We start from the raw sequence: 13,118 nt of genomic DNA, 5'->3' as shown, positions 1-13,118 counted from the left end.
TCTTTGCAAATAGCTTGTTGACACTGAATAATGTCACCACATCTACAGATGTGTTTGCTGCTGCAGCTCCACCAAGTTCTGACTGCTGAACAGGAAGGAAAACCTCCAATTGTTCAACTTTTGCTGGTCATGCACTAGCAGAGAGATCTAGCAATGTTTAGATGTGCTACGGCCTTGCTAGAGCCATTGTTGTGACCCTCACAGGCTTCATGGTAAATGATCTGAGAGAAACATTGTGTAGCAGCAATGTTTTGTTTTTTTTTCTTGCCTGGTTCTACTATTCAGGAAATGAAGGAGAAAAATCTGTCATGAGAAAATGGGTTGGGATAAGGCCTGGGAATATTTGTGTTGAATATTTTACTCTTTGAGGAGAAATCGGTGGTGTGTATGTTGGATATGGCAAATGTCTTGACTATATTGTGCCACTTCCACTGCTTCCTTTTAATTCCAATAAATGAGTTGAATCCCATGATGGCGTCCAATTAAATCCATCAAAATGACTTTCAACAGTTCAGGAGTGCCATGTCAACACCTTTTTTGGATCTGGTCCTGGTTGGGACCCACATAAACCCCCAGACCCCCCTTCCCCCTCAGCCCAATTGACCTAAATGCCCAAATAATTTTCAGAAACAATTTTATATCCTTAATAAATATGTTACGTTGGATTCTTCAGAGCCCAGTGATATTGTTATCTCTGCCTCTGTATATGACGAATTTTTTCCTTAAATCTCCTTAAATTTTGCTTCCATCTGGGAAGCAAGAAAACCTTTGATTTCCTGGTTCTTATTGCCTTTTATTAACCATTAGCAAATTATTTATGCTCATTTATTGAATTTACAAATGTTTAGAACATCGAAAAACATAGATCTGCCTTCTCTTGGAAAAAATAATAATAATTATAATTAGGACTCTATATGGAGATATTCATATTCATATCCATACTGCATACTCTGCCTCCATACACAGGTTATTAAAAACAAGAATCATTTCAAATGAAAAAATACATGCGGCATTTCCTGTAGCACAAATATTCGTGAATGATGTTTTTAATGACCAACATCTCAAACAGGACCATTTCATTCACTCTGATTGCGTTCACACCTAACTGGATCCACTTTTCAGTACAGAGCTATATATTTCCTGCTTCCTCTCTTATTAAATATATACATATATTTCCAAATACAGTATATAAGTAAGTCAAAAAGGAATGCAGTACTTACCAATTGACTCCACACATTTGTTAGGTTATGCCCCCTGCGTCCTTGCTAAGGCACATGTATGATCCTAATGGAGTTTTTTTTGTTTTTTTTTTAACTCTCTCACTAGAAAGTTCAACCAGGATGAGAAAAACAAATCTGCTGGATAATAGGAGGCCATGAAGTCCATGGGGTACAGTGGGGTGGGGGGGTGGGGTGACTGGGGATGATGGGTAGTGGAGGGGGGGTGTTTTTAAAAAAGGAGGGTCCACTCAGCACTTCTCCCCGGTGGGCAACAACGGATGATCGCAATCTCTCTACCAATCAGGTTGCTCACCCCGCCTGTTTCTATGACATCCAGCATGGCACCAGTTTAAAAAAAGAAAAGCTGTTCTGACAGTGCAGAGAGAGGTTAGCCAAAGTCCCAAAGTGCTACATGGGTAAAACAAACTCCTATAAATATTTTCAGATATTTATATTATGATAACGTTCATTTTAACAGTGACGGTGATAACAAAGTACAATTACTTGGTTACTGTATATTTTGTATCTGAAGTCTTTTACTGTAAGTTTTCCTTCATTTATGACTTAAAAAAGAAAACTTTCTACTTTATTCTCACTACATTTTTAAACAGACCCATGCTATGTAATCTGCTAATTTTTTTTTTTTATAAGGCACTTTTTTATTCAGCCAGCTTCAAGTTATTAAACTTACTAACTAACAGCTCTAAACTCAAATTATGGCATTAGGGATATATCTGAACATGGAAGGCACTATTAACAGATAATGTGTTCGGGAACAAATATAGAAACAGTGCACTATTCTTTTTTTGGACAAAGAAAAAATATCTGCATGATCAGAATAAAAAAATAAAAAAATAAATAAATAAATAAACAACAACATGAAAAAACATCCTTATCTCACTACAAAAAAAGATTTGTATTAAAACAGTACATCAGCCAGCACCACTCCCCAGCAAGGCAACATAACAATAAAACCAGACCAGTACTATGTAATCTAAAATGTCTTTTATAAAGTCTTTTTTTTTTTTTAAGCCATCTTCAAGCTATTAAAATTCCTAACCACTCTAAACTCAAATGACATTAGGGATATATCTGAATAGGAATACATTATTAACAGATAATATGTTCTAAGTGAATACAGATAGGATGTACACTGTGCAAACCAAAATAATATCTGCATGAGCAGAATTAAAAAAGCAGTCTTGTGCACAAGAACTTTCTGGTGAAGCCACACCCACTTCAGATCATTTAGAGCAGTGAACAGATACCGATATTCATTATAACATTGCGTTATACCTCTAATATACATGTAAGTGATCAGAAGGTAATGAGTTTATGTCCCAGCACCACCAAACTGCCCCTTTTTTTTGTCTCTCTGGTCCAGGGATGCCATATCATAACTGACCAAGCTGTCTGAGGCTAGCATCTTCAAATTTTTCAGGATTTTCACCATACTGTATTTACATATCTGAAAATTCAAGAAGCTTAAACAATTGACGTTTATTGGGTTAGTGAGGGTCACATATTGCATTTCACTTCATATTTTCATGTGCGTAAAGACTATTTTATATTAAATTTTAAAAAATAGAAAGAGAGACATTCAGGATAATTGCAGCTGTAGTGTATTCCCTTCACTGTAGGGGGAGATGTAACATTAATCCACCACAGAAAGCCATGGCTCTGGGATGCTCCAGGGTTGGTCTCCCATCTGCAGCGCTCAAGGGGGCTTACTACTGCATCAACAGAGAGAGAGAATGGGAGGGGAGGTGAGGCAAGGCGAGGCGAGGCAAGACAGAGAAGTATGGTGGGACATTGGCACTGCATTGCAGATCAACAAATGGGAGCAGGAGAAAGACATTGCAGTCCTAAATGTGGGGTTCTACAAACAATTCTCTAATATTGCCAAAGTTAAAAAGGGTTATTTTTTTCAGAAAGAGGCTTTACAATATTATTTTTATTTAGTTATTTTCCCTACTCCACTTGCAGTGTAAGAGTGTAAGTTTTTTTTTTTTTGGGGTGGTGGGGGTGGGGGTGGGGGGGGGTTGAATGGGGAACTACATACTGTATGTTTTAATGGGTTCTCTGTTCATTTTTGTACTAAAATGAATTTTGTTTACTAATAGAAAGTATTACTTCCCTATCACAGTATGTGTATTGGTGATCAAGTGATAAAAAGAACTGAAGAAAAACCCTTCAAGAGTTGAAAATTTGAGTGACAGCCAGCTGTCATTTCACATGATGAGGCTTAGATCATCTCTCAAGTGCTTTCAATGCTGCGTTTCCTCTCCAGCACAATCACTGCACACTGAACATCATCAAAATCATTCATTTGATGCAATCCACATAATATGTAACTTTTGTGCAATCTTCTGAAATCTAGCTTTGGTTATAAGAACTGCAGTTTGCTCTTACCTTCATTAAAAAAAAAAGAAGTTGAACTGGGTGAAGAAGAGGAATATATTTGTAATCATACCAACTGCAGGACCTTTTAAAGTCTTCAGAAAATAATGAGATAATCAGGATGTTTTAGATTTTGCAAATTACACTCAACTATCTGCCCAGTTTATTAGGAACAGCTGCCCATGACCGATGTTCTTCAAGTGGTGGATGACAGAAATGACAGTGAAATCTGGTGCAACAACGGTTTTAAACACCTCAATGTCACTGAGAAAACAATCTGAGCACGGACAAATAAGATGTTTTGCAGTCTCTCTGAACGGTCAAACACTCTGTACATCAAAGTGAGTTAGGCGGAATTGACCAGTATGTCAAATAGTCAGTTTATTTAAACTCCCAGCAACACTGATGAAATTGATACACACCCACTACTCTGGGAAATTAGAGTTATGTCTAATGCTGGTGCTTTTTTATTTATGGATGGGAAAACAGGAGGACTGACAAACTGTCCATAACCTTAACTATATGCCTAAAAAATGCAAATCTATATAGTATGATTTTTCAAAATCCCTGTGAGTGTAGATACTAGTTATGCTGTATATAATGAGGGACCACCTTATCAAAGAAACACAGCTGACCAGATATTATTAGGGCGGTGCACCAGAAAATATGCACTGACACTGACATTATAAGCATGTGGTGCTCGTAAAAGTATAGTATTAGTCACAGCAGTGTTGTTGTAGTCTCTGGCTCTACACATTTAGAATAATGAACCAAACAATATTGACTCTAAAAAGCCGTTACAACAGTTGTACATACACTATATAGTGTAGAGAATGTGTATATATACAATAGAGCACGATTTAGCCCTGTCACCGTTGTTCAGATTATGTGCATGCTCATTTTTCCTGCCTAATATACCCCACCCCTTAACAGTGCCAATGCAACATGATAATCAATGTTATTCACTTGACCTGTCAGTCGTTTTAATGTTTTGACTGATTACTTTATATGCCTCAAGATTTCTCCATAGGTAGAAAGGGCTCTAGCTTTAACCTTTTATTTCCTAACAGTGTTCTGTACTACACACTCTGACACACTCATGATTATGGAGTTATGTGATGTGCCCTATACGTTCTAGCCCTGTTATCACTCCCTTGCAGACTTCCTCCTCCATTTCCTCTTGGAGAAATCCCCATGTCTGTTAATTCCTACCAGCTGAATTGGAGTCCATTATGTTACAAATATTAGGAAATCCATTTAATGTACAACTAATTCCTCTTACAAAAACTGTCACAAAAACAGTACATTATGGTGTAAAGACTATGTGCTATGTCCTATATGTTTGCTTACTTTGTAAATGGAAGTGAATGGTTAGTGTAGACAGCAATACTTATACGTACCTGCACCACAGTGGTGCTCCAGTGGTGCCCCTTTTACAGTAATGTATGGAATAGATGGGTTGACAAACATATCAGCAGATTGGCTATAGTCAGTAATTATACCTAAATTGTACCTGAAGAAGTGCCTTATATTGTAGGTCTTTCTGATAAAATGGTGGCTCTGTATATAGTTAATGGAGGATGAAGTTCTTTCACAGTTAGAGAGGACAAATATAGATATAGATTCGTAGCTATTCCATTTGGCAAGTTAAAGCTGCAGTGTGCTGCCAGGTCGTATGTTATATTTGCCCAGTAACATAACTTGCAAGGCTAAAGAGTGGTGGATAATGTAATATAATAATGTTTGGCAATATAGCAAGTCTTTTCTTCTTCTTTCGGCTTTTCCCTTCAGGGGTCGGCACAGTGAACTATCCCTATCTTCTGCATCCTCAACACTTGCACCCACTAGCTTCATATCCTCATTTATTACATCCATAATGGCACTCTAGCTAGTAAAATGCATTACTACAGACTAAGGGATTCAAAAAAATATTATGATTTTATATGATTATAACAAAGTTTCCAACGTAGCTAATGTAGTACACTCAGCTAGCCAACATCTAAGATATGGGATATATGTCACAAGTGAAGTGACTGTTATACTTACAGCAGGAGCCTTACGAGATAGCTATTAGTTGTTGATGTATTTGTTTTGTCTTTCAGTGCTGCTGAATGAATATGGATAGTAAAAAATCACACGCCTCAGTCAGTGTAAGTAGAGCAGCAAGCAGTAAGATTCAGAGCAAGTAGCTTGTGCTACAGTTACAGAACTGACATTCGACACACCCCTGCTGAATGACTCGGGGTTAAATATAGCTACATCCCAAAAGAAACATTTTTTTTATTTTTTTTTTTGCAAGTCAATAACTAGTAGGGTTATTTTCTTTTTTTGGCAGATACAAAAGAAATCCAAAAAAAAAAAAAAAATTCAAATAAAAAGAAATAATAGCCTGGACTTAAATCTGCTTCTTCCCGCTGCCCTTGCTGCTGATTTGTCCACTCCTGAATTCTTTAAAGAACTATTTGTATTAACAGTGAGAGTCTAATAATCAAAAGAGGCGAATAAGCTGTAGAGAAATGACCAAGGTGAAGACAGCCTAAAATAAAACTGTCTTTCAATGTCAAGGTTAGGACATGTGGTGAACCTTTGTGTAACCATTACTGCTCATGATTTTAGTTTACCTTTCCCCAAATGTAATTAAGGGAGGCTAAGACTGTGATAATTAGAGCCAGAGAGACTCAGGTGATTAGTATGAGACACTGACTCTCGGTTTAATCAGATGTCTGCCCCAGAACACTCTGCAGATGAGACAGGCTCGGTGGCCTTAATCAGATTACTGTAGCCATCAGAGAAAATAGGCCTACTTAAACTGCACTGGCAATCACACAAGAACAGGGACAACAAGTGCAGAGACATATACAGCAGTGCACCTGTTACTGGCCATACATTCAGGTTTAACTCTAATCATTTATAGCTGTTCAATTCTCAAATCAAACTATGTTGATTCTATAACAGCATGACTCTGACTCTGCTGTGAAATAAACGATAGGTTTATATTAATATTTTCATTGTAATGCATTATTGTTTCCATAGTAACAGCAAATTCACAAAGACGTGTATTGTGGATGCTATCATTAGTTTTTCAAACAGGAAAATTGTCTAACACTGTCCTTTTTCTGATACACATGCACTTTATGTTAATAAGCTAACTGTAGCCCTTAGTTCTGTTTTGTCTTCTGTGACCTTATGTAGCACCAGGGTCCTGACAATGTTGTTTCATTACACTATGTACAGTATCAGCTATATACAATCAAAATGACAATAAAAGCTTCATGCGGCGACATGGAATTCCTTATGTATTGTCTCAGCGCTATCTTCATGCATGCACGTGAACTGATTTGTGTCAGGAATGAAACCAGGTTTGATATGTTACTCCTTTAATGAACAAATGTCCAGATAATTCCAAAATACAAAATCGTTCATTTTTAGCACTTTACATTTCGTATATGAACAATCCGCATCCTTGTGCTTTTGGTTTAAACATTTATAGACAGGATATAGACAATTTTTTTTTTTACAAAAAGATTTTGAATGACATGAATGAGAATGACATAATGAGACGTATGAACTCAAGACAAGTCAGTTCTTTATTCGCAACACTGGGAGGTATCGCTGAACAAAGAGTGAGGGGAATGAAGCAGTGATTAAGCCGCAAGAGGAGAATGCCGTTCCTTTGCCTTTTGTCTATAAAAAATGCTCTTGAAATCTTAAAATTGATGCATTAGTTTATACATCAGGTCATGCTAAATGGATTTCTTTGTAACTATTCGGTTCCATGTGGTGAAATCCCAACTCACTCTCCAAACAATGCATTTTGAAAACACACCAAAGTGCAACTCAGCTGTCTTTGGGTTCATTATTTGACAGTCTGGCATACTTCCTAGATCCATTTACAGTCTATAATGACTACAGTACTGTAAGTTTACAGTTTTATAATTCTGCTGTGAAAAATATAAGTGGATATTTTACTCTCTGCTACAAACATTTCCAGAAACACTACACATTAAAAACAAATTTTTAAGGTTTCTTTCATCAAACTAATCCATATGGATGTGTATCACATTCTTAAACACTGCTTTTTCAAACAGTGGCTCTCAATAGCAGTCTTAAACTTGTTCATCGAGAGTTCTTTGGATAACTAATGCCCTTAGATTCTCAACAAAAGGTGTTCTGCTTGAAGTCTCACTGATAAGGAAAAGGTTTCCTCACCTGGACAAGCCTAAGAGGTCTAAAAGTGTCCCGTACTGCACAGTTCCGCAATATCCCCCACTTTTAACATGCTCATGATCGAGTAAACAGTCATGTAAACGAGCCCTGCGTTCCAGCACTGTTTAACAGTCCCGTGCCGACTTCCGCCTCCATTTCCTCTTGAGGGAATCTCCACATCCATTAAAGGCTGTTTAAATACTTTATGACATCTTGGCAGCTTGGGTGATCAAGTTTAGATAGCTGTAGACTTCAGGAAAAGACTGCATGATGCAATCCTTTTTAAAATGCCAAAGACATTAAGGACAGAGTTGTATAGGATTGAAACAGTATAACAAACTGTGTTCAGTTTTGAGCGTTGCACTTTACCTAACGGCTTTTAGCAGCAATAAATAAGGTCAAGGTGGCAGTATGTACTGTTATGTGCTTTTGCCTCACTGCATGCACATTTACCAGAATCTCTGAGGAGAGATTTATATTGTAACAAACCACCTTTAGCAAGTTTTTTTTTTATCAAGATTGAATACTGACATTATGACTGAACACACTATTTAAGAAACATCAAAAGCTGGTGTTATTTCCAAACAGAGAGTAACTGACAATGATCAATAAAAGCCTGTTGAGAGCATACTGTCTGCCAGGTCACATTATTATACATTTATTGGAGGAAGCCCAATCCAATTTGGAGCCTCAAACCAAAAGCTACTCTTGGGCACTGTTCCCTTTCTAGCTTCAGGTTCGATCCAGCGTACTGCAGCTGAGATCCGTATAACGTAATCGATTGTGACGTTTTCACAACTGCACAGTTTACAAATGTATTCACAACGCCTATTTGTTTACTTCCAGATGTTCGGCTTGTTCAGACTTAACATCCTAACAACAAATGCTGTGGCAAAATATATATCAGATTTGTAGGTTGACAGAAAAACATGCTTAAAATGAGTTTATGATGCAGCATGTTCATTGCATGTTAATTAGGCAAGGTGCATTTTTGTCCATTTACAGTTACGGTCTTAATCACTCACTACACCTAGTACACTTACTGTATATGTTAGTTAAATGTCTATAGAATTTGGCCTGGAATGATTTAGAAATGCATGATTATTAAATGCTGTATTATACTTCATTTAGTTAACATTCACCTTGTGTTATCTATTGTTTCCACCTGATACCTCACATAGCTTGGTTGCATTTTCTTTGCCAGCTAATTTAACAACTTAGTTATTTAGTTAGTTAATATAACTTAGTTTGAATGGTGGTCATCTCAGTGCTTGAAGTGGGACAGCACGTACTATGTTTTGCTCTTTTACATATGCAAATTCTGATTAAAAACTTTTCTCAAGCTACTCTGCTTTGCTCATGCCCAGCCACAGATGGACAAAGTGAGTACATTTCAGCACAGCATGACTTCCACACACTGATGGAAAAAACAAGTAGATACATTCACTTTATGACGCAAAGTCAACATGCATTCCTTAAAGCAATCAAGTGACGTTAAAACAGTGCAGTGAAGGTTTTGCTTTTCAGTTTTCTGCAGACAGGCTAACAAAAAGCAGAACAGTTGTGTGCTTACTATAAAGATGTTTTTTTTTTTTTTTTATATATATATATATAGCATCTTTTACTTTTTTAAATGGTCTTGATCTTACTTGTAAAAGTGGATTACATTCACTTCAGTGTTTAATTCTTGAAAAACAATCCCTTGCTGATTGTGCTTTTATTAAAGATATCACGTGATGCAGGAACAATGCGACAAGGGTTTTGCTTTTTAGCCTGATACGTTTTCTGCATGTCACTATCGAAAAGCAATACTGTACTATATTTTCCCCATTTGTGTGATTGCTTTTCCCTCTAGCATGGAATTCTTCTCCCTAAAAAGTGGAATTCTGACATTTACTTTAATCTTGCTTCCAAAGTGTGGTTCTGTTGGAAGCTGCTACACCATCCTTTGTGTACTGTACAGGGACATGAAGCACTGTATTGGAACGCAGGGCTGGTACGTTAAAACCCAGAACACTGTGGTGTGCTATGCAGTGAGCCACCTATAAGCTGCAATGAAACATTTAAAACATACAATTCAAAAGGTACCTTTGAATATATCTCAATTAAGAGCAATTAAAAAAATCAACAAACTGATAAATACAGTTGATCTTCTGGTGTGCAAACATATGAATCATTTATATTAATCATATAAAACAGCTTTAGATAGACTTTAAGTGCAAAATTAGCAATTTTTCAAAAGCACTAGCAATCCATATACAAATATGAGTGATTTTGATAACAGAAAAAAAATTGCATTTGCAAAGTTACATGAGAGCGAAAGGATGATATGCTGCATAAAAAGCACTGAAGTGCACTGAAAGTTTGCAGGGGGGTGCAGGGGTTAGGGGTAGGTCATGGGGGTTGGGGTAACAGAAAGCATGTTGACTGTGTTAGCATGGTAAAAAAGACTGAGTACATAATTACAAATCACATGCGTATTTACTGTGACTAAGCTAAGCCTCATCCATGCATAGTTTCATTTCTGTTACCACCAGAGCATGCTCATCAGCAAGAATATAATCGCCATATTGCTTATTAGTTATTTTCATGAAGGAATTCAATTTTATTAATTTACTTAAAAGTGCATCTCAGATAGTTGATATTTTCACGATGATGAAAACGCATTCAAGTATATTTTTAGATGGGCCTTTTAAACATGTGTTGTTAAAAAAAATAAATAAATCAGTCCAATTTTCAACATTTTGGAAGATTTGATCAGTATATGATGTTGCTCTGTTATTTTATTCATACTACCAAACGCCATTAGTAATGTCTTAGTCTTGGAGGATTGACAGGTCACAAGACAATACCACCTCTTATATTCTACTACATACCCTGAAATCATGTTGTTTTGTTGCTTTCTATAAAAAATAACTAGAAAAAAAATCTGCCATGCATTAACCATTTGACAGTGAATGACATTCATTTCTGTAACAGTGAAATTCTTTTCACTGCTACACCATTTACCTGCTGATACATGTAAAAATATTTTTTAAAGTTTTCTTACTTATTATATTGCCTTTTTAACTGAGTAGGTCCAACAGACAGTGAAATGCATGAAGCAGGAAATCAAAGATTCAAAGATTGGAATTAATGATATCTTGCATCGTCCTTAAAACAAGTGAAAAAATATGTTTAAAGCTGAAAAAAATATATATGATTTGATATTTTACCCAAAGGTTAACAGTAGATTTACAGTGTATGGATGAATAGTCCTGTAATCTTTCTATAAACTTAATGCCAATCAACAATGGCAAAAGAAAATGAAGGCCACATCTCAGTAAATAACTAGCATGACCTTTCATAAATCCCCTTTGAAGAACACTTATAGTCGAATGCTAAATTTAAACCATTTCAGCACTCACCCCCATGGATCATACAGTATCTCCAAATACTTGAGTTCTTATTCATGGAACAGCTGTTTACGAGAACATGTCATTATCCTTGTCTGAATCTGGAGTCCCAGGTCGTGATATTTCGTACAAGTGTGAGCATCCTGAAGTCTTTCTTTCTTTGAGAAGTTGCAGCATCTCAGCTAGTTGTGCCTCCAGGACTGCCATGCGGTTGCTCAAATAGTGGATGTCACCTCTCAGCTCCTGCTTTAGCTCTAGCAAAGAAGCCTGCAGGTTGTGTTCTGGAATGGGATAGAAAGCTCGCTTTCCCTCAGCCTGCATGGGACTCCGTTCCTGAGGGGTTCGGGCGCTCCCTTCGCCGACGTTGTCCAGCCGCAGGTCACTCTTTGTGATGCCGCTGTCGCACGAGTCTGTCTTCTTTAGTGATAGCTCTTCTTGCAGCTTAGTCCTGTCTGGAAGGGTCTCCATGGACTCAGCTTTGGAAACGGCACTCCAGGAGAGATCTGCCTTCCCTGTGGCTTCCTTAAATCTACCCCAACCTTTGGCTTTGGTAGGTTCAGTGGATTTACTTCCTGTTTGGTTGACACCGTGGTCTACAGGAGCATGAAGTTTGGCTCCTTTTGAGGTCCTTTCGGCAGGGTCTGATGAAGCTGAAGAGGAAGGGATGTCAGGTGTGGCAGGGCTCTCGGTCACTGTGACGATACTGGTAGTTGCGTTGGTTTCATGTACCATAGTCTTCTCCACCAGGACAGAACCTTTCTCTATGTCCAAATCTCCCTGATCAGCTCGCTCTGCTGCCAGCCGAGCCTCCTTCTGCTGACGGAAACGCTGGAAAAGACGCCGCACTGGATGATCCGGTGGAAGGTTAAGAGGGGCTTCATCCTTCCTTTTCCGCATCTCCTCTTCCTCACGCTTCACATCACTGATCTTGCGGAAGACTATCTGTAGGACAGGATTAAAACAGGAAAAGGTTAGCATAACATTGCCCTTACAGTCACATGTTAAATGCCAGATGGGTGGGGCATTGACGCAGCAGGGAGAACTACCACCACACAGGTCCACAGAATAACCCCTGAGCTCAGGTTACATGTGCTGTTCTTGCTGTGTCTGAATTGGTTTCTTCTGGATTCTCAAAAACATAACTATGTGTGTGTGTGTGTGTGTGTGTGTGTTTGTGTGTGTGTTTGTGTGTGTGTACTGCAAAGGAATTGTGCCTCATCCAGGATGCCATCCACCTTGTTCCAGATGTTCACAAGAATCCACTGTGACCAGAATAATTGCAGAAACTAAAGATGAATGAATGAGTATTTGAAAAGACATCAGTATGAGCTGTTTCAGAAAATAATCAACTTTGGTTTGCTAATATATCTGCTTTGTCAGGCCACATCACACTACTGTATTGTTGACTATTACATGTCATGTAAAATATCAGTTCAGGATTAACAATAACATTCAGAAGTAATGAATGAATGGATGAGGTACAGATTTAACGGTACCTTTGATAAACTGACTGAGAAAGCCAGTTTATTTCATGAATGCAGAATCTAAATTGCTGCAGCAGACATTTTTAATTGAACATACTGTATAGCTAACTTTTGATCAGTTGTGAATTGTAAGTTCTTGAATCATCTTTACTTGCACCTTTAAACCCAGATAGCCACAACATTGTCTAATTCACATAAGGTGGTGATCCATTTTAAATGGACATCATGTTATCAGTGCACATGTCCAGTATTGACTGTGTTCTTGCGCAAGTCCAAACCATTAGACAGCCATACAAACAAAACAGCTGTACATTGTAAATGATGTGGAAGCCATGTTCTTAGACATGTACCCTTGATGGTGTTTGCTAACTAGGTATTGACTGTTATCTTATATATATATATATATATATATA

General features: G+C 37.5%; 1 protein-coding gene across 2 annotated transcripts in view; it reads right to left on the bottom strand.

The window, feature by feature from the left end:
• Window positions 1-10,799: 10,799 nt before the first annotated feature.
• The window catches only part of kcnh1b (potassium voltage-gated channel, subfamily H (eag-related), member 1b), a 38,180-nt gene continuing 35,861 nt past the window's right edge, over window positions 10,800-13,118 (bottom strand). For both annotated transcript variants that reach the window (XM_058400172.1, XM_058400173.1), the window contains one exon: window positions 10,800-12,163. In XM_058400172.1, coding sequence (XP_058256155.1) covers window positions 11,291-12,163 — 873 coding nt within the window. In that variant the 3' untranslated portion in view covers window positions 10,800-11,290. The remainder of the gene's footprint in view (window positions 12,164-13,118) is intronic.

The sequence above is a fragment of the Hemibagrus wyckioides genome, linkage group LG10 (genome assembly GCF_019097595.1).
Source record: "Hemibagrus wyckioides isolate EC202008001 linkage group LG10, SWU_Hwy_1.0, whole genome shotgun sequence".
In the NCBI taxonomy this organism is placed as follows: domain Eukaryota; kingdom Metazoa; phylum Chordata; class Actinopteri; order Siluriformes; family Bagridae; genus Hemibagrus; species Hemibagrus wyckioides.
The sequence above is the reverse complement of the archived record's forward strand: the minus strand, read 5'-3'. Positions and strand labels throughout refer to the sequence as shown.